Genomic DNA, 19,081 nt, shown 5'->3' on the forward strand with positions numbered 1-19,081 from the left:
ATCAACCAAAACTCAAACGTCTTCAATATATATTATAGATTATTCTTTAATATGTGCCTGAGGGTAAAATTACATGTTTAACAAATCTATAATGCCAAAATAGAATATGACCATTCAATGCATGAGGATAAAAAATTACACTAACCTCATCACACACACTTTGCTCGTGCAATTAGGCTTTTTTTTTTCTTGTTTCATAATTTTCCATTTTTAAAAATTTTAAATAAGTTTGTTTTGAAAATATGGATTAGTAGGAGAGTGTCCTATTTTGTAAGCATTTTAAGTGAAGTTAGAGATACATTTTTACCGGGTTGTCCTCAATTTTTTTTTCCCTGTTAAACGTAATGTTTAGGGATATTTCTGAACCACATAAAAGTCTAGTCCAAAGAGGTGAATTTTCTTATAAATACTATAAATATATAAAAGTTTAAATACTACTAGCCCCATCTCACGCGTAGAGCGCATGCATGAGGCTTCTTTTTGGGGGGGGGGGGGGTTTAGTGTCATAATTTTCTATTCATCCTAATTTGAAATTTAAATGTATGTTGTAAGGACGTAATTCGTGCCTAGGCCCAACAAGAAGGAGGGTATAGACCCAAAGAGCCCAATATAATAAATTTATAGAGTGTGGGTCAGAAATCTTGATTCTAATGAGCTTAAACTGTAACAACAATGGCCCAAGATCACGAAACAATAAGGATGAAAAAGTTTATGAGATAAAATTTATCCTCAGACTCAAGCCGAGAACCAAGTGCTTATATTTCTCTTTACTTAAAGATTAACAATATTCAATCTCCAGTGTTTTTCTTTCTCCCCCTTCTTCTCCAGGGCATCCTTCCTTCTTATACTTCCCCTCGCCCCTCATTTTTCCTCTCCACGTGTAAGTCCAGACTGCTCATATTGATACTTGTCCCATCCACCACTTCTGGAAGTCTTTGGGTAATAGCTGTAAGGCTGGAATTCACTGTTCAGATATCACTTCCTCATTAATGCGGCCAGAGACTTAGGTACAGAGACTTAGGTACAGAGCCTTCAATGAGGTGATAGCAGCTTTCTCTAAAATATTTCCTAACTGTTCTTGTTCTCCGTGCCCCTGTGAAACATATTTTCATCTTCAAAACCTCCTATAGGATCATTCTAGTCAACATGTCTTACCATTTGACCCACATCTCGATTGGCCGAGGATATATCCCTCCTCGGATCACTTCCATTAGCCTCTTCTGCCACAATTATCTCTTGGGTCTCCAAATCTGACATCCTTATCATTACTAATCCATCCTTGGACAGGTAATGGTCCTCGAACAAAGCCCATGGACCGAAAGCACCTTTTGGGCCTTTTACCCCACATATGTTCAATCATATTATGAATTTGAGAACTACTATACAGCTAGGAGTGTCCTTAAGCTAGCTCCAAAAAATGAACACATTCACACACGAACATAAGACTTCAATGTTTTTTTAGTTTTCATTTTTTGTGGCTAGCCTAATGACACCCCTGATTGTATCAATAGTTCTCAAATTCATAATATGATTGAACATACACTTAAGCCTCAAATTGTGATGAATAGAAAATTATGACACTAACCCTACCCCCCAAAAAAGAAGCCTCATGCACATGCGGAGCGCATGCGATGAGGCTAGTTCATCTTATATTTTAGTATATTTACTAACATTTATACCCAGTCTAGTTCTTACAAAGTGCATTGGTTGTTTTACTTTATTAATTTGGGCTATAGATCTTATCACATCCCCTTTTAGTGATTGAAAATGGCATAAATCCCAAATTGGGATGAGTGAAGAATATTCACATTTAGAAAAACAAAATTTAAAAGCCTTTGAGTGAGCACGTGCAAATAGGCTAATTTAACTAATTTATGTCCCTTGATCTTATAAGGTTCAAAAAAAAAAAAATTTAATTTTTTCTATCATTTATCCGCCTCCATAGTTTGGACTCCATAAAAAAGAAGATGTTCACACTTAAGTTTGAAACTCTTTCTTTACCTCTCTAAGAAATATATATGTATATATATACCAAGGTAGTCAATACCGTACCGGTATCGAAACATCAACGTTTTGTACCTGTTTAAATACCGGCTATGTTTCGGCCAATTTCAGACAATACCGGCCAGTACAGGAATTTTTTTTTTTTTTTTTTTTTTATAGTTTTGTAATTTTTGAATTTTTGTTAAGGCAGAAAGGTAACTTATTTGCATTAACTTATTAGTATTATTTGTTTCCTTAGTATGCAATGAACAATTAAGCTCTCTATTTTTTAAATTGTGTTTTTTTTTTCTTTTAATTGATGTTATAGTCTAAAACCATGATTTGTTCTGAATTAAGGAAATGGTTTATGGTAAAATTTTATATTTATTATAATACACACACACATATATTTATTTTATAAATATAAAAAATAACGGTAAACCCAAAACGGTACACCGGTATTAACCGGTGCTGAAATATATCGTTCCACTGGTCAAACCAGTATAGCCTCGGGTACGAAATTGACTCCCTTGATATATACGATGGAAAAACTTTACTTGTACCAAAAAAATATGTGGTAGTGTCTTTCCCTTCCCTTAAAATCATTAGAAAGTTATATTTGAAAACAAATTGAATAACAGAGCTGCAAAGAATTAAAGATAAAAGCAGTTTAATAGTATTCCTTGAATCTTGATAATCCCAACTCTTGTAGCAAAATATTGATAATTTATCTATCTGTAATTGAGTAATGTATAATTTATGATTGTGCATAGATGCTTTTTTTTCAATTGTTAAAATTACTACAAATTTTATTACAAAAATCTTACAAATTGATGTCAATAATAAGATTAGTGCCATGTAAATAACATAACAAATGGATGTAAAATATAAAGTTAGTATGTATTGCACACATAATTAGGACTCAAACAAAAGTTTAAAAATTGAAAAGATTATCGAGTATTAATTGGGTGTGTCATATTCACTACCTATCAAACAATAACAACAACAAAACAAAAACAAAAAAAACAATTGGGCAGGTGTCATAACTCATACATGATTAAAAAAGACCTAGCCTTTAACATTCAATTTGCTCCAAAAGGGTACTAAAGTTTCTCTGTCGCTAAGAAAGGTGGTGCTCTTGTTGGTAAAACACGTGGAAAATATAGTTTTGTATCTCGTACAAAAACACGCAGCGGAATATAATCGAATTTACTTCATTCATATGAGATAATATGCAACATCTGAATTTTAGAAACAAAGAACAAGAAGGCGTACCTTGATGCAGTGAAATTCAAAACAAATGAAGATTGAACTTGGGAAGACTTTCAATATTCACTCAAATTTCACAATGTGCCCAAGATTTGTGGTCTCTCAATCGTTTCTATACGTACTTGTTCAAGAGAATAACCAAGTGTCTAGAGAAAACTCTAAATCTTTCTCTTTTTAATCATACGCATATATTTCTGCACTTGGCAATTATTTTATTTAATAACTCTTATTAAATAAATAATTTATTATCTAATTGGGTTAGTCTTTTGGGCCAACCCAATTGGGTTTAAGTGTGTGGCTTGGAGTGAGACCAAAATGGAGAAATAAAGCTCTAGCTCCAATGTGCTTTGGACTTATCTGTCAATTCTTGACAAACCCAAAGTTATCATTAATTTTATTTAATACCACTATATATATATATATATATATATATATATATATATATATATATATAATTGCACTCTAGGTCTTATTAATAAATTATATCCCAATGCTTTATTAACCCCTTCATGAAAATATTCGTAGTAATATAAAGTTATAATATATAACTATCACTTTGAAGATTAGTACATCTTAATCCTTGAGTACCCGGTTTAATCCTTTAAGTTATTCATATATATTTCATAAAATATAATTTTAGTAAATCTTTACCAAAGTGGTTATGCCTAACATTCTAAATAACTAAATCCAATGAACTTATCTCAAGAAATATTTTTTATCTCTATAAAGAGACAATGAATTCCATCTTGAGAAAATGTGTTCCTACAACATTACGTGTGGTTGCCCAACATACTGAGTTTTTGATTGTTTGTTTAGATCTTGCTCTTGACATATTAAAGCAACCTACATTTCATGATCGGGTTCACTATTCCCTCAAGATTGAGAGTTTATGTAAATGAAAGTCATGAGATTTATTATTCATTTGACAGTCATTAATAGAATAATAAATCTCACAATATCCAGTTCAATATGTCTTATACACTTAAAACATATTAACACTGCAACTAGAAGTCTTCACTTCCATGATCAAAACAAAGCATCTTAATTGATATTTTATAGTCTTCGCAAATGAAATGTAATTTCATCACCGACTATGAACTTAGATTTTGAATTTACAAAGAACATGTGATTTATATCTTCTGTGACTAAATCACATACTATGCATCTCAAGGACTATATAATAATGTCCAAATATTCATGTTACCATTATTTTAGATAATAATAAAACAATTTTATTACATATAATATAATGTCATACATAGCATACAAAGGATTTTAGGGTACTAATCCTAACAGCTCCTCCTTCTCTTAGGTTGTAGAATTGTTGTTCCTTTACTTAAGGTTTTGAGTTCCTTAAGTAAAACTGTTACATGTAGGTTTTATTGGGATTTATTTTTTTGGCGTATTTGGGAAACACTTTTTGAGTTTTGTTAGTTATCTTTCTCATTCATCACGGACAACCTTACGGAACATTTGGTAAACATGTCTCTGAATGATAGAGAAGGTGGTGATTTCTAAACGAATAAGGATAGGAGTTCATCGGAATTCGCCATTGCAACCAAGTTCCTCACAAGACAAGCTCTAAATACTGAGGCTATAATCAGAATGTTTAATCTTATTTAGAGATTTGTAAATGGTTTTAAGGTACGCAATGTTGGAGATCATATTATTTTGTTTGTTTTCAACAATGAAGAAGAGGTTGAAAAAAATTTTGAGGGAGAACCATGGAGTTTTAATAAACACCTGGTGATGATCCAACGATATGATAATAGTATTCCCATAAGAGATTTGGTCTTTGACCAAGTGTCTATATGGGTGCAAGTCCATGACATTCCAATTCGCTATTTGAATTGTGAAGTGGCTAAAGACTTGTGTGAAGCCGTGGGTGTGGTGAATAAGGACTCAATTATCACAGATGTTGATAGGAGGTGTATTATGAGAATTAGAGTCCGGGTGGATGTATCTCTCCCTCTCTATTGAGGCAGAATTTTCTCGTTGGAGAATTTCTCTAGGTGTTGGGTTTCTTTCAAATACGAGCGCTTACCAAATATTTGTTATTGGTGTGGTTGCATAAACCACTTTGATAAAGACTGTGATCTTTTAAATAGAAAGCAATGGTATGTTAACTCAAAAAGACTAGCAGTATGGTCCATGAATTCATGCCTCTCCCTTGCCCATGCATAAAAACTTAGTGCTGGTAGTACTCGGGTATTATGAAGCCAAGAAGAAAGAATGAGGTGCTGGAAGTAGTCAATAGAGCAAACCTACACCATCTGAGCATGGTGAAACACGAGGCATACTAGTACAACAGATGCGTGGTGGAGCTCACTACAGTGATACCTTAGAATCCCAAACACAAAATTTGGATATCCAGGATTTTGTGGGAGCGGTTACAGATGTTTCAAATTCAAAATGGTGCTAGCTTAAACATAAATCCAATTATGGGGGATTCCGTGATTCAGGGGGAGCACTTCAATACAAAAATTATGGAGATTGATCATGAGTTAAGGAGGTTTGATTTAAGTAAGGGAGGTTATTGTGAGATAGAGTTAATTATGGAAACAGAAAAGATTTCCGATCCTTCAACGGGAAAAAATATTAAGAAAACCCTTAACCTTGCTAGCCCATTAGAAACATGTGCCAATTTTGTGGAGCATGCACCTCACGTGCCAAAGAATAACTCAATTTCAAATGAAGCAAACAATGTGGCTGAAGTTTATTATGCTCCCAAGTGAAAGAGGCTGCTATAGACTCAAACTCTAGAAGAACAGGTGGTGCTTACCACTACCACACTGAAACGGATAAGCACTAAGATTGTCGATCATGAGCTACTTAATAAGCGAACGCTAGTTTTCCATGATGACCCAAAAAGTACTATATTATTGGCGAATGCTGAAATTCGGCCTTGCTAGAAGCAATGAATCTTCTATGTTGGAACTGTCATGATTTTGGGAACCCACAGACAGATCAGGAGCTTGGAGATTTGATTCAGGCACAAGATCCCTCAGTCCTGTTCCTTGTTGAAACATGGCTTGACAAAGCAAGGCTAGAAGAAATTCGGGTACGTTACAAATATGGTGGATTGATTGAAGTTTCCAAAAAGAGTAGAGAAGGAGGTGTGACTGTTTTCTAGAAAGCATATTGTGATTTCTCCATTGATATTTACTCCCTTAATCATATTGATGCCATTGTGAACTAGGGGAAAGAGGATGAATGGAGGTTCACAGGCTTCTATGGTGAGCCAAACAATCGCCACGAATCTTGGGCGAAATTACGAAGATTGAAAATAAATATTTGATTCCGTAGTTGTGTGCTTGATGAATGTGGTTTCCAAGATTTGGGTTTTATGGGAGGTAAATTTACTTGTTGCAATGATCACAGGAAGGGTTACACGATTTAGGAAAGGTTGGATAAAGTCGTTGCGACCATTGACTAGCTTGAAAAATTTTTAGCAACAAAAGTTTTGCACTTGGAGAATGGATCTTTGGATCATAAACCACTAGTTATGTTGCCTATGGGGGTTCCAAAAAGAAGACAGAAACCATGGCGGTTCGAACAAATGTGCTCAGAAGATGAGGGATGTAAAGATATTGTAAAATCAGCTTGGAGAAAAGCTTTCCCTGGTAGACCGATTGATCAAGTGGAAGGGAAAATAAAAAATTGTCAGATAAACTTAATTGGTGGAGTCGGGTAGCTTTTTGGAATATAACCCAGGCTTTGAAAGAAAAGAAAGATCAACTTCGGCAGGTTGAGGAGTTGGTAATCTAGGGAGGTTCAATGGACCGAGTTCGTCACTTAAAATGGGAGATTAATGGGCTTCTAATCAAGGAAGAAAATATGTGGACACAGAGATCCAGAGCTTTATGGGTGCATGAGGGGGATCAAAATACAAAATACTTTCATAGCCGTGCTTCCCATAGATTTCGGAACCAGATTAAGGAACAGGAAAATTCTATTGGAGTTTTATGTTTAGACAAGGTTGAGATTTCTAGCATGTTAGTCATGTATTGCCAAACATTGTTCACCTTGGCCTCCTCTTTAAATTTGGATGAAGTCCTAGCAACAGTGCCGGAGATGATTACAGAGGAGTTAAATTCTATGCTAACTACAGAGTTTGTAAAGACTGAAGTTAATGAGGCTTTGAAACAAATGGAATCGCTAAAAGCTCCAGGTCCAGATGGGTTACCTCCTCTGTTTTTCAAACAATTCTGGCCTTGCATCAGGGAGGATGTTTCATATGCAGTCCTAACTTGTTTGAATATAGGTTTTATTACCTCATCTATTAATTTCACTTTTATTACTCTAATTCCCAAAGTTAAGTGTCCATCTAGAGTACCTGAGTTTTGACCTATTGAACTGTGTAATATCACTTACAAACTTGTCTCTAAAGTTATTGCAAATAGGCTTAAAAAATTTATGGCTAGCATTATCTGAATCCCAAAGTGTGTTCCAATCAAATAAAGTTATTTTAGATAATATCTTAGTTGCTTTTGAGACACTCCACCATATGCGAACCCATAAATTAAAGATTGCAAATTTCTTGACCCTTAAGTTAGACATGAGTAAGACAAACGATAGAGTGGAATGGTGTTTCTTTACTGAAATTATGAAGAAGATTGGTTTTGTGACGCATGGATAACTAAGGTTCAGCAAAACGTCACCGGATCCGACGTCACCGACCGGCGCAGACGAAACTGTCCTGACTCTAGTGCCGACCGAATGAGCCAAGGCCGGCGTTCGAACTTCACCCTCCGTTCCGAAGCCGATGCGGTGCAGTCATCGGATTGAGAAATCCAAAACCGAGACAGCACCGAACCAAACCGATACTCTGTTCTGATTTTGTTTTTTTTTTTTTTTATGAAGCTGATAAAAGTGATAAAACGACATCGTATGTATGGGTATTATTAAAAAAAAGAAGAAGCAAAACTGTGCGTTTTATGCTAGGTTTACAAATTCTCAGGGGTATATAAATTCATATTTTTCTCTCAGAATCTTTTAACTCTCTCTCTCGCTCTCGCCTGACGCAGCACCTCGCCTGAGCTCTGCAAAACAACGGTAAGCTTCTTCGTGTTTTGACTTTTGGTTTTGTTTGTTTTTGTTTTTTACTGTTTGAAACTTTGAATGCTTGAAATCTCTCAAAGCAAATCTCTCTGCAAAACCAAAAACAACTGTTTTACTGTTTTAAGCTTCTTCGTCGTATGCAACTATGCATGTGTTTTAAACTTTTAATGTTTGAAACTTTGAAGTTTGAATGTTTGTCTTTAGCAGCTAAGCCAATAGTTATAGCAGTAGTATACTGGAATGTTTGCAAAGCTTGTGTGAGTCGTGTGATTCAGTGCCTGTGTCTTTCTATTTTGTGGGGGTCCAACACCAAGTAAAGTAGCTGCTTACATTACGTATAAAAATATAATATTATATATACATACACAGATGCTTAATGCAATAATGATTACATATATAATTTATTAATATTAACTATTAAGGTTGGCTTGGCTGTTCGTAGCTGCTTACATGTATAATAATATAATATAATATTAGTAAGTTTATAGTAATAGTATAAACTATGTCTTTAAGTCTTAACTATGTCATTAGTCTTAGTTGTTACTCTAGTAAGTTTATAGTAAGTTAGTAATAGTATAAACTATAAACTATAAACTTAGTAAACTTAGTAATACATTGTTAGTTGTCACAGTCTACTAAGTACTAACTTTTTTTTTTCTTCAGCATTTTAATTTTTGAGGGAGACAGAGATTGAGAGAGTTCACGCTTTCAATCCTTCACGGAGAGGTAATCACTAATCACTCATTATATTCATCATTTTGATTTTAAATTTTTAGTACTCGATATCTAATGCTTTAAGTTTATATATATAAAATTAGCTTTTATTTTATATTTATATTGAGAACAATATAATAAATTCCTTGTTAATATTAGTGACATGAATTGTTGAGTAATGACTAATGATTGTTAATTTGTTAGTTTGTTATTGTTGTAACTAAACTAATTAATTATAATTTGATATTGTTGTGAAAACTTTGTTTTTTTGTTGATTGGAAATTTTATTATTAGATGGATGTCAATGCTCCACCTAGATTTGGTGCACTTGGGGACCCTAACCCACCTCCTCCTAGTCCTGGTGCTAACCCTAACCCACCTGAACCTGCAGCACCAATTGGACTTGGTACATCACTTCCCCCACTATCACCTAAACAAGGTGGTAAAGACCCGTCTATAGTATGGAAGCACTTCATTAAGTTGGTTGGTTTTGATCCCGATAATCCTAGGTCTCAATAAAAGTATTGTAAAAATCAATATAAATGTCTTGGTAAGAAAAATGGTACTTCGGGCATGTTGCAACACATGAAGGCGTGTAAGAAGTAGCCTTTTTCCCGTAATGATAAGCAAAAAACTTTGTCTTTCCAAGCGAAGAGAGAAGGGGAAAGTGGTTCACATGTGTTAGTGGTTGCAAACTATAGTGAAGAGAAGATAAGGTTGGCGTTGGGAAGGATGATCATCATTGATGAATTGTCTTTTAAATTTGTGGAGCGTCAAGACTTTCAAGAATTTATGGAAATAGTTGAGCTTAGGTTTCCTATTCCCCATCGCACTACCATTGCAAAGGCTTGTATGAAGATTTATTCTAGTGAGGTGGATATTTTGAGAGGGGCTTTTGTTGAGCAACGGGTTTCTGTGACAACAGATACTTGGACATCCATACAAAACTTGAACTACATGGTAGTCACCGCACACTTCATTGATGGGGATTGGACTTACCAAAAGAAAATCTTGAACTTTTACCCTATAGCTAATCACAAAGGGGACACCATAGGTAGAGCTGTTGAGTCATGTTTGTTGAAATAGGGTATAGACCGGTTGCTTACAATCACCGCGGACAATGCTAGTTCTAATGATGTGGCAATTGAATATGTGAAGAAGAAAACAAAAGAAAGAGATAGTACCATATTGGGTAGTGAGTTCATGCATATGCGTTGTTGTGCGCATATCTTGAATTTGATAGTGCAAAGTGGGTTGAAGTCCATTCATGAATCAATTGCCAAAGTTAGGAATGCGGTGCGATATGTGAGAGCTTCTCCCACAAGGTTTGAGAAGTTTCAAGAATGTGTTGAAATTGAGAAAATCAAAGCCAAATGTTTATTGTCGCTTGATGTGCCAACAAGGTGGAATTCCACTTATAGAATGTGCTTTGAAATTTGTGAGAGCATTTGATAGGTTGGAAGAGGAGGATGGGCATCACAAACTTTTTTTTTTTTGTGAATCGGATGGAAATGGGAAAAAGCCCATTGATCCTCCTAACTATCTTGATTGGGAAAATATTAAGACCTTTGTGAAATTTCTTGGCATATTTTATGAGGCGACACTTAGATTTTCTGGGTCCTTATTTGTCACTTCTAATACATACTTCTATGAGCTAATTAGCATTGAATATCAATTGCAACAGTTGTGTAGTGTTGATGGGGATCCACTTTTGAAGAGTATGGCGGTAGAGATGAAAAGAAAATATGATAAGTATTGGGGAAGTATGGATAATATCAATTTGATGCTTTTTATTGCTGTTGTTCTTGACCCAAGGTATAGATTGAAGTATGTAAAGTTTTAGTTTAGGGAGTAGTATGGAAAGGACAAAGGGGATGCGATGAGCTCTAAGGTTAGGGATGCATTGAAGAGGTTGTATGTGGAGAGAGTTGGTCAAAATGGAGCTTCAAGTTCTAGTGGTAGTGGTGTTTCACTGTCTAGGGACTCTAGGCCAAGTGTTGACAATGCTTCATTGTCTGATCGCATTAAAATTTATAATAATAGGTTTAAGCAACACTTGGCAGACGAGGATAGTGTGAAAAGCAAATCTGAGTTGGTTAGGTATTTGTTAGAATCTTCTAAGGACCCTGATGTGGAAGATTTTGACATCTTAATGTGGTGGAAAATGAATTCTTATAGATATCGAGTCCTTTCTCAAATTGCCCGTGATGTGTTGGTTATTCCTGTCTCTATAGTTGCATCTGAGTCTGCTTTTAGTACAAGGGGCGTTTTTTGGATTCATTCCGTAGTTCACTATCTCCTAATACAGTTAAAGCCCTTATTTGTACCCAAAATTGGTTGAATGATGCAAAGAAAAAAAAACCAATAAAGCTTCGAGAGTGCATGGATAATGTGGAGGATATGGATGGTTTTGAGATTAACACTGGTAAATATATGTTCATTTTGTTTGTTGTATATATCAATTGTTTATTTATTTGCTCAATGCTTACGAATCATTTTATTTTGAATGGGATTGTAGAAATTGCATCGGTTTGCCCAATGCCTATGGAGAAGGATCCAAGCACCGTTGTGTTGGATGATAATGAGTGATATGTTGCTCTTTGCTTGGAGTTAATTAGTAGTTAGTATTATGTAAGTATACATTTGTTTGTGTTAATTATAAATATTCTATTGTTCATAAACATTTTATTATTATTAACACGTGTTTATTTTGTTTTTTTTTTTTAGTATTTTGTAGGAGTTTTAGAATGTTGCGTAGTACACAAACTTACTAGACAAAGGACTTACAAGAATTAGCATTCTTTTGCCTATATGCTAATTATATTTGTACATGTTATTGGTAGTGGACTTTTCACTAATGGTAGTTATTTAGGTATTTATGGGTGGGATTATTATTGGGGATACAAGCAATTAGCATTTTTTTGCCTAAATGCTAATTTAATTTGTATATCTTTCTTTTGGCATCTGTGGACAGTGACAATGTAATACGTTGTTAAGTGGATACATTAACGCTTATTGTTATTGACACTGACACACACAGTGACACTAATTTATATGCTACATGATAGTATTTTGGGAGTTGAACTCTTATTGAGGCAATTTCAAAATATTTTTGCATGGTGAATGAAATAAAAGAATTTGGATCATTATGTGAACAGATTTTTTGCATAGATTTTGCACAGGTTTTGGAATAAGCTTTTGTGTGTTGGTTGGATGTAGAAAAATATTATTTGGCATTTTTACTTTTTTTATAATGACTTTTCTTTTGCTTTTGTTTTATGTTTAACTAGGTTGGCACAGGTTTCTTGAACAGGTTGATATATTGATATTGGCCTTGAAAGCCCAATTTTTTTATTATTAAAAAAAATAGTTTTTTTAAATATTTCAAACTGACCAAACTGATTAAACCGACTAAACCGCATCACAAAAAACCGCACCGCTATAGGTCGTAAAACCGACCATAGGCAATGTGCATCGATACCAATTATGAAAAAACCGATCTCTATCGGTTCAGTAATAAATTTGAAAAAAAACCGCCTCTACCGAACTGCGCACACCCCTAAGATAACCCTGATTTTTTAGTGTATCAGCATAGTATCTTACTCAATATTGATGAATGGCGAGCCTAAAGGAGAAATATTTCCTACAAGAGGAATTCGACAAGAAGGAAGTTATTTAGGATATCTTAACGGTGTATGAACAAGCCACGGTTCAGCAAATAAACTGGAGAAAGACTACACTATTATTTAGTAAAGCTGTGGCCAAAGAGAAGAAAGAGGAAATTTTAAATTTCTTAGGTGTTCTAGAGATTAAGGAAAATGAAAAATACCTCGGTTTGCCAACGATTGTGGGGAGAAGTGAAAATGCCATCCTCAACTACATCAAGGAACGTGTTTGGAATAAATTATGGGGATGGAAGGAAAATCTAATGTCCCAAGTATGAAGAGAAATCTTGCTAAAAGCGATTGTTCAGGCTATTCCAACTTTCACTATAAGTTGTTTCAAACTACCTATAAGACTTTGCCATGATATTGAAATGCTAATTCAAAAGTTTTGATAGGGGTGAGCATGGTGATCAAAGGAAAATTCATTGAAAAATTGGAAAACTCTATGAAAACACAAGTAGGAAGGGGGATTGGGCTTCAAGGACTTGGCAGGATTCAACGAGGCTATGTTGGCAAAACAAGTGTGGAGGCTGCACATTGATAGAACCTCATCATTTTACAAGGTGTTTAGTGCAAAATTCTTTCCTTGATCGGTTTTTGATGCAAAGAACTCAAAAGGCTCATTCATATGCATGGCAAAGCATACTAAAGGCAAGGTCTATTGTCGAGAAAGGGATGTTGTGGAGAATTGGAGATGGTAATAAAGTTCGATTGTTCCTGTTGGGGTTTATACCCTAAAATCTTATTTATTGGCATGTCATAAATAATTAAATTGTTTAATTATATGAGACTATCTATAAATGAACTAATGGGACATTATCATAGTCCATGAGATGCATTATATGTGATTTATGTGATTTAGCCACAGAAGATGTAAATCACAAATTCCTTGTAAACTCAAAATGTAGTTCGTAGTCGGTGATGAAATTGGGCGTTTCATCTGCGAAGACTATAACATATCAACTAAGATAATTTGTTTTGATCATGAAAGTGGAGACTTCTAGTTGGTATGTTGATATGTTTTAAAAGTTAAGACATATTGAACTGGACCGCTGTGAGATTTACTATTCTCCTAACGACTGTCAAATGAATAATAAATCTCACAACTTCTATTCATATCAACTCTAAATCCTAAGAGAATAATGGACCTGATCATGAGATGTAGGTTGTTTTGATATATCAAGAGTGAGATCTATTAGTCACGATAAAAGCTTCAGTATGTTGGACAGCCGCATTTAGTGTTGATGAAACATATATTCTCAAGATGGAATTCATAATCTCTTAACGGAGATATAAAATATTCACTGGAGATATAAAATATTCCCTGGAGATATAAAATATTCCCTTGAGATAAGTTTAATAGGTTTGGTTATTCAGAGTGTTGGGCCCAACTACTTTAGTAAAGAGTTACTAAAGTATATATTTATGAAATTAGATTTCATAAATATATGATGAATAACGTAAAGGATTAAACCAGTTACTCAATGATTAAGATGTAGTAATCTTCAAAGTGGCAATCTATATTCATGACTTTGTATTACTATGAATATTTTAATGAAGGGGTTGAATGTATAATAAAGTCTTGGGATATAATTTATAGATAAGGCCTAGAGTACAACTATATTTATATAGTGGTATTAAATATAGTTAATGGTAACTTTGGACTTGTCAAGAGTTGACAGAAAAGCCCAAGGCCCATTAGAGCTAGTGTCTTATTGGTCCTTTTTGGTCCCACTCCAAGCCACATACTAGAGCCCAATTGGATTGGCCCAAAAGGCTAGCCCAATTAGATAATCAGTTATATAAGGAGAGAAACATACAGGTTTTAAAGAAGTCTCTTTCATAAGTCTTTTTCATTAAGATCAGACTTAGAATGAAATAGTTTGTGTGTGAGTGTTAGACACTTTCTTATTCTCTCATTGGAAACTGATTGAGAGACCACACATCTTGGGCATTAAGTGCAATTGGAGTGAAGATTAAAAGTGTTCACAAGTGCTTCTGATCTTCGGTTTTGAATTTCACCGCTCCAAGGTATGCTTTCTTGTTCTCTAATTCTAAAACTTACATAGTGCATGTTATCAATTGTGTATGAAGTAGATCCGTTAAATTTCCGCTGCGTATGTTTTGTATGCGATACAAACACGTGATTTTCCAACAATTGGTATCAGAGCGGTTTTCATTTTCAAATCTATATAACATGTTTAGTGAGTTTTAGAATTCAAGAAGACTATTTTCATAGTTGTGAAGATTATGCAGTCATTTTTCTGCATATTTTAGTTTTGAAACTATTGTTTGATTAAAACTGATTTTGATGTTATGATGTTGTTTAAGTTTGATTTTAATCATGTAAAATTGAATTTTAACACTTTAACATCAATGAAATTCAAGTTTTAATCTTGATCTCATTGTTTTTTATCATTAAGAATGTGTTTTGTTCTTTGGAAACGTCAAAAATGGTTAAAAGAAAAACAGTTGTTTTTGGGCATTTTCGCGACTGGCAAGTCGCGAGATGAGTCGCGAGAACTTCTAGATGAACTTGCGACTGGTCGAGTCGCCAAAATGAGTAGCCAAAACTTGCGACTGGGCAAGTCGCCAGAATGAGTAGCCAAAAAATTCTAACACCTATTTTTTTTACATGTATAAAGAGTAGGGCTATGTGTGATTAGATTACACATGTTTCTAACTGAAAGACCTAATGAGATCAAATATATTAGTTAAATGGAACTCTTAGTCCTAAATAGTTTGGGACTTGTCTTTTAAGAAACATTCTAATGAGATTAGAATTGTTGTATGATTGAAAGTCCTTAATTTATTTTAATTAGAGGTTTTTAATCAGATTAAAATTTTAATTAAAAGTTATATATTTTCTAATGGGATTTAAATACTTTATCTGTAAATTAAGGATAGAGTTCTATATAATTAAATTTTGATTCATTAGTGTTTAAGGAATCCTAAATAGTTTAGGACTTCCATTTTAGTTGGTGATTCTAATAAGATTAGAGTCTTTAACAAGTGCAAGGTTATTAGTTGTGATGGGATCACAATTATTTAAGAAAAACCCAAATAACAAGTGGGAGTGTTGATAAAACCCTTTTGTTAAGTTTATTGTAATGTGAATAGATACCTTTTCTTGACTTCAAGTCTTGCATTCCATGCGGAGGGTATTTACTTCACAGATTACAAGGTTAAACTTCTTTGTGATTGCGCGAAAGTTCGTTGCACGAAAGTTCGTTGCGCGAAAGTTCGTTGCGCGAAAGTTCGTTACACTATTGTCACGTGACTTAGTAACATCACATTGAATTTAAACAATTAAACACATTTGATGTGCAGGGTTAAAATTGTAATTAGATCACAATGTTTTTAGGACAAAACAGTTGTTTTAAAATTTCTAGTGGGAGAGAGATACAAGGGTTGGATCTCACGGCCTCCATTATCGGCTCATAGTAGTGTAGGGTTAGCACCTCGTTTTGGCGTATATGTCTCGCGATCCCAAAGGAGGGTGTTTACTTCATGGTACTACAAGATTGAATTTAGCTATTTAAAGTAGTGTGAACAAGCACCTTGTCTTGGCGTATATGCCTCGTGATCCCAAAGGAATGTGTTTTGTTTTATGGTACTACAAGTTTAAACACTATAAAGGGAGATGAAATGTGGCTACACATAATTCTAGATAATGGTGTACACTAGATTAAGTGTAATGTTAACCTCCCAAAGGAGCTATGTCATTATTACTTAGAGGCTAAAGGAAAAGCGGCAAATTATTTTTGTTTGGTAAGAGTTACCATGATAGCATTAATAATGAGAATATTTCTCGCCTGATCATAGTGATTGGTATGACCTCGCTTCCGAGAAATATTAATTGCGGGATTAGGTTGTCATTGCACCTAGTATAGTATGTTTTTTGGGTTCCATACTATATGGTTATGGATGCAAAATATAATGTCCCTGTAATTATGTTCATAGTCTCAAAATAAAGTTGTCATAGTTTTGTTCTCTAGCTACTATTTTAAGTGAATCATATTAACTAAGAAATAATTTTGGACATGGTGCTTAAAGGAGCTGAAGTACATATTTATGTTCCGATTCAACATTGTCATGATTTCCTACGCATGATGCATTAATGGAAGATAGCTTATGATATGATCATAGTCTCCATTGAAATGCTATAATATTTCATTGGCTTCTATCTCAATTGTGCTACAGCATGAGATGCAAGAGTTAGTACTAGACTTAGACTTAATATTAAGTCTAAATGAGATGTTTTGGTATGGAATATCGTGCTACTAGACGAAATTCAATATAAGTCATATTGAATGCCAAGAAAAGCTTAAGGAGTTCCAATTATATATCATTTTATGAAAATATTTTATTTAAATAAATTGAATTGAAATATTTGGATGTAGAGATTAAATGTTAATCTCATATGGATATGATCCATAAGTCCTTGTTAGAATCATTTGGTCAATTCAGATTGTTTTGAAAATAAATAATTTTTTTTTATATTATCTGAATTGATGGGTGAGTTCTATGCAACGGAAGACATCCTAAAAGCTAAGGCTAGGATCAATATGATTTAATTCAAATTCTTAGCCTAGACTGAAAGGAAAAAGTGGTAAAAAAAAAAGGAATTAAAATACCAAACAGTTGGGCAAGCTAGTTGCCCTAGTAGTTGCCAAAAAGGAAATTAGACTCAAAAGTATGACCAAAAGGAAAGTGTTTCCGGTTTTGGTAAAGCTAAGCATTGTCCATGATTCTTTTCTAGATGGAAATTTACATGTTTTACTTTGAAAGATAAAGTTTTCGTCCTTTAGCAATGTATGTTTTGGCACTTATGTCTAGATCTTGTTAATCTAAATGACATTCAAGATTGGTGAAAGATGGGCTTTTAGAACCATTATTTTGTTATATTCCCAATCTATGAATTCTATTTAGAGGATAATACGATCTAGGGTTCCATTATTGTAAAGGAATATAGTTTCAATAACTTCGTTTAAGTGAGCGCATACATGAAGGAGGAATAAGACTCTTTTAGAAATAGTAAAGTACATTATTAGTATTTCCATTTGCTTATTTTTTTTGGAGATATATTGCAATTATTACTATACATTTTCTAAATCTGATTTCAAAAGTTTTTTCTTATGATATTTGTCAAATTGTGGATTAGGTGAAAACCTAGTATATAATACTTCCACTTTTGGAGATGTCCAGCACTTGTGCTAGAAAGGAAGTCTAACAAATTGAAATCAAAAGATAGAAAAATGTGTGTTTATGTTGGATATCCAAAAGAAATTACAGAATATTGTTTTGGTAGTCATAAAGAAGATATGTTTTTGTAAAGTACAAATATAAAGTTTCTTGATGATGACTATGTGAATAATCTTAAAGCAAAACGTAGAATTGTTCTAGAAGGAAAATGTCAGAATTTGTTGTAGGACACCTATGAAATACATTTAAAAATGAGATAGTTGTATTAGATACATCACAAGGCATTATTCTACAAATATAGCTAGTGCACCGGTACAATATCGTAGTGGGAGGATTGTTAATTAACAAATAAATTCATACGTTTGGAATAAACTTTTGAAGTCATTCGACAATGATATGAATTTTATCCTCAGTCCTACGTAGAGGCAATAGATGATATGAATATGGATTATTGGATCAAGGTTATGTAAATAGAATTACATTCTATTTAAAGTCTAGAACTTGTAGAGGAGCCTAATGGCATTAATCCTATTGTTCTCAAATAGGTCTACAAGAAAAATGAGATTGATAGAATTGAATGTGCAAACCTTCAAAGTCAAGACTAATGGCGAAAATATTTATTTAGAAAGAAATGGTTCAACTATAAAAAGATTTTTTCACCAATAGTCAAGTTTGACACTATCTAGATTCTCTTATCCATTATATTTCATTTGAATGAAATATGGCAATGAATGTCAAGAAAGCTTCTATTAGTAGCAATCTTGAGAAAAACATCTATATGATGTAACTAGACTTGTACATAACAAAGAACCAGTAGTGTCTAGTATGCAAGTTGCTTAAATTCCATTTATGGACTAAAACACGCATCTAAATTATAAAATATCATCTTTGATCAAGAAATCAAATTGTTTGATTTTGATCAAGTATTAAAAGGCCTTATGTGTGTAAAGCTATATAGAATAATAAATTTCTTAATGTATATTGATGACATTCTAATCATTTAGAATGATGTAAAGTTATTGTCATCAATAGAGTTTTTTGTTGTCTAATCTAGATTGATATAAAGTACTTGGAAAAGACTAGTTATCCTAGGAATTTAACTTTATTAAAATTCTGAAATTAGGATGTTGGATCTATCTCATACTGCTTAAATAGATTAGATTTTAGCCAAGTATAGCATATAA

General features: G+C 33.6%; 1 protein-coding gene and 1 long non-coding RNA gene across 2 annotated transcripts; both read left to right on the forward strand.

The window, feature by feature from the left end:
- Positions 1–7,029: 7,029 nt before the first annotated feature.
- On the forward strand, positions 7,030–7,599 carry LOC142632638 (uncharacterized). Its single transcript, XM_075807009.1, has one exon. The coding sequence runs from the start codon at positions 7,030–7,032 to the stop codon at positions 7,597–7,599; it is 570 nt and encodes a 189-aa protein (XP_075663124.1).
- Positions 7,600–8,249: 650 nt separating this feature from the next.
- LOC142633166 (uncharacterized) lies at positions 8,250–12,130 on the forward strand. Its single transcript, XR_012843818.1, has 4 exons — positions 8,250–8,307; positions 8,977–9,039; positions 11,546–11,658; positions 11,755–12,130. It is a non-coding gene; the product is annotated as an uncharacterized LOC142633166 (long non-coding RNA).
- The last annotated feature ends 6,951 nt before the right edge of the window (positions 12,131–19,081 follow it).

This window comes from Castanea sativa, chromosome 4 (assembly GCF_040712315.1).
Source record: "Castanea sativa cultivar Marrone di Chiusa Pesio chromosome 4, ASM4071231v1".
Taxonomy (NCBI): Eukaryota; Viridiplantae; Streptophyta; class Magnoliopsida; order Fagales; family Fagaceae; genus Castanea; species Castanea sativa.

Coding starts and splice junctions, on each gene's coding strand:
- LOC142632638 (XM_075807009.1), top strand. CDS start 7,030: ATGGACCGAGTTCGTCACTTAAAATGGGAGATTAATGGGCTTCTAATC.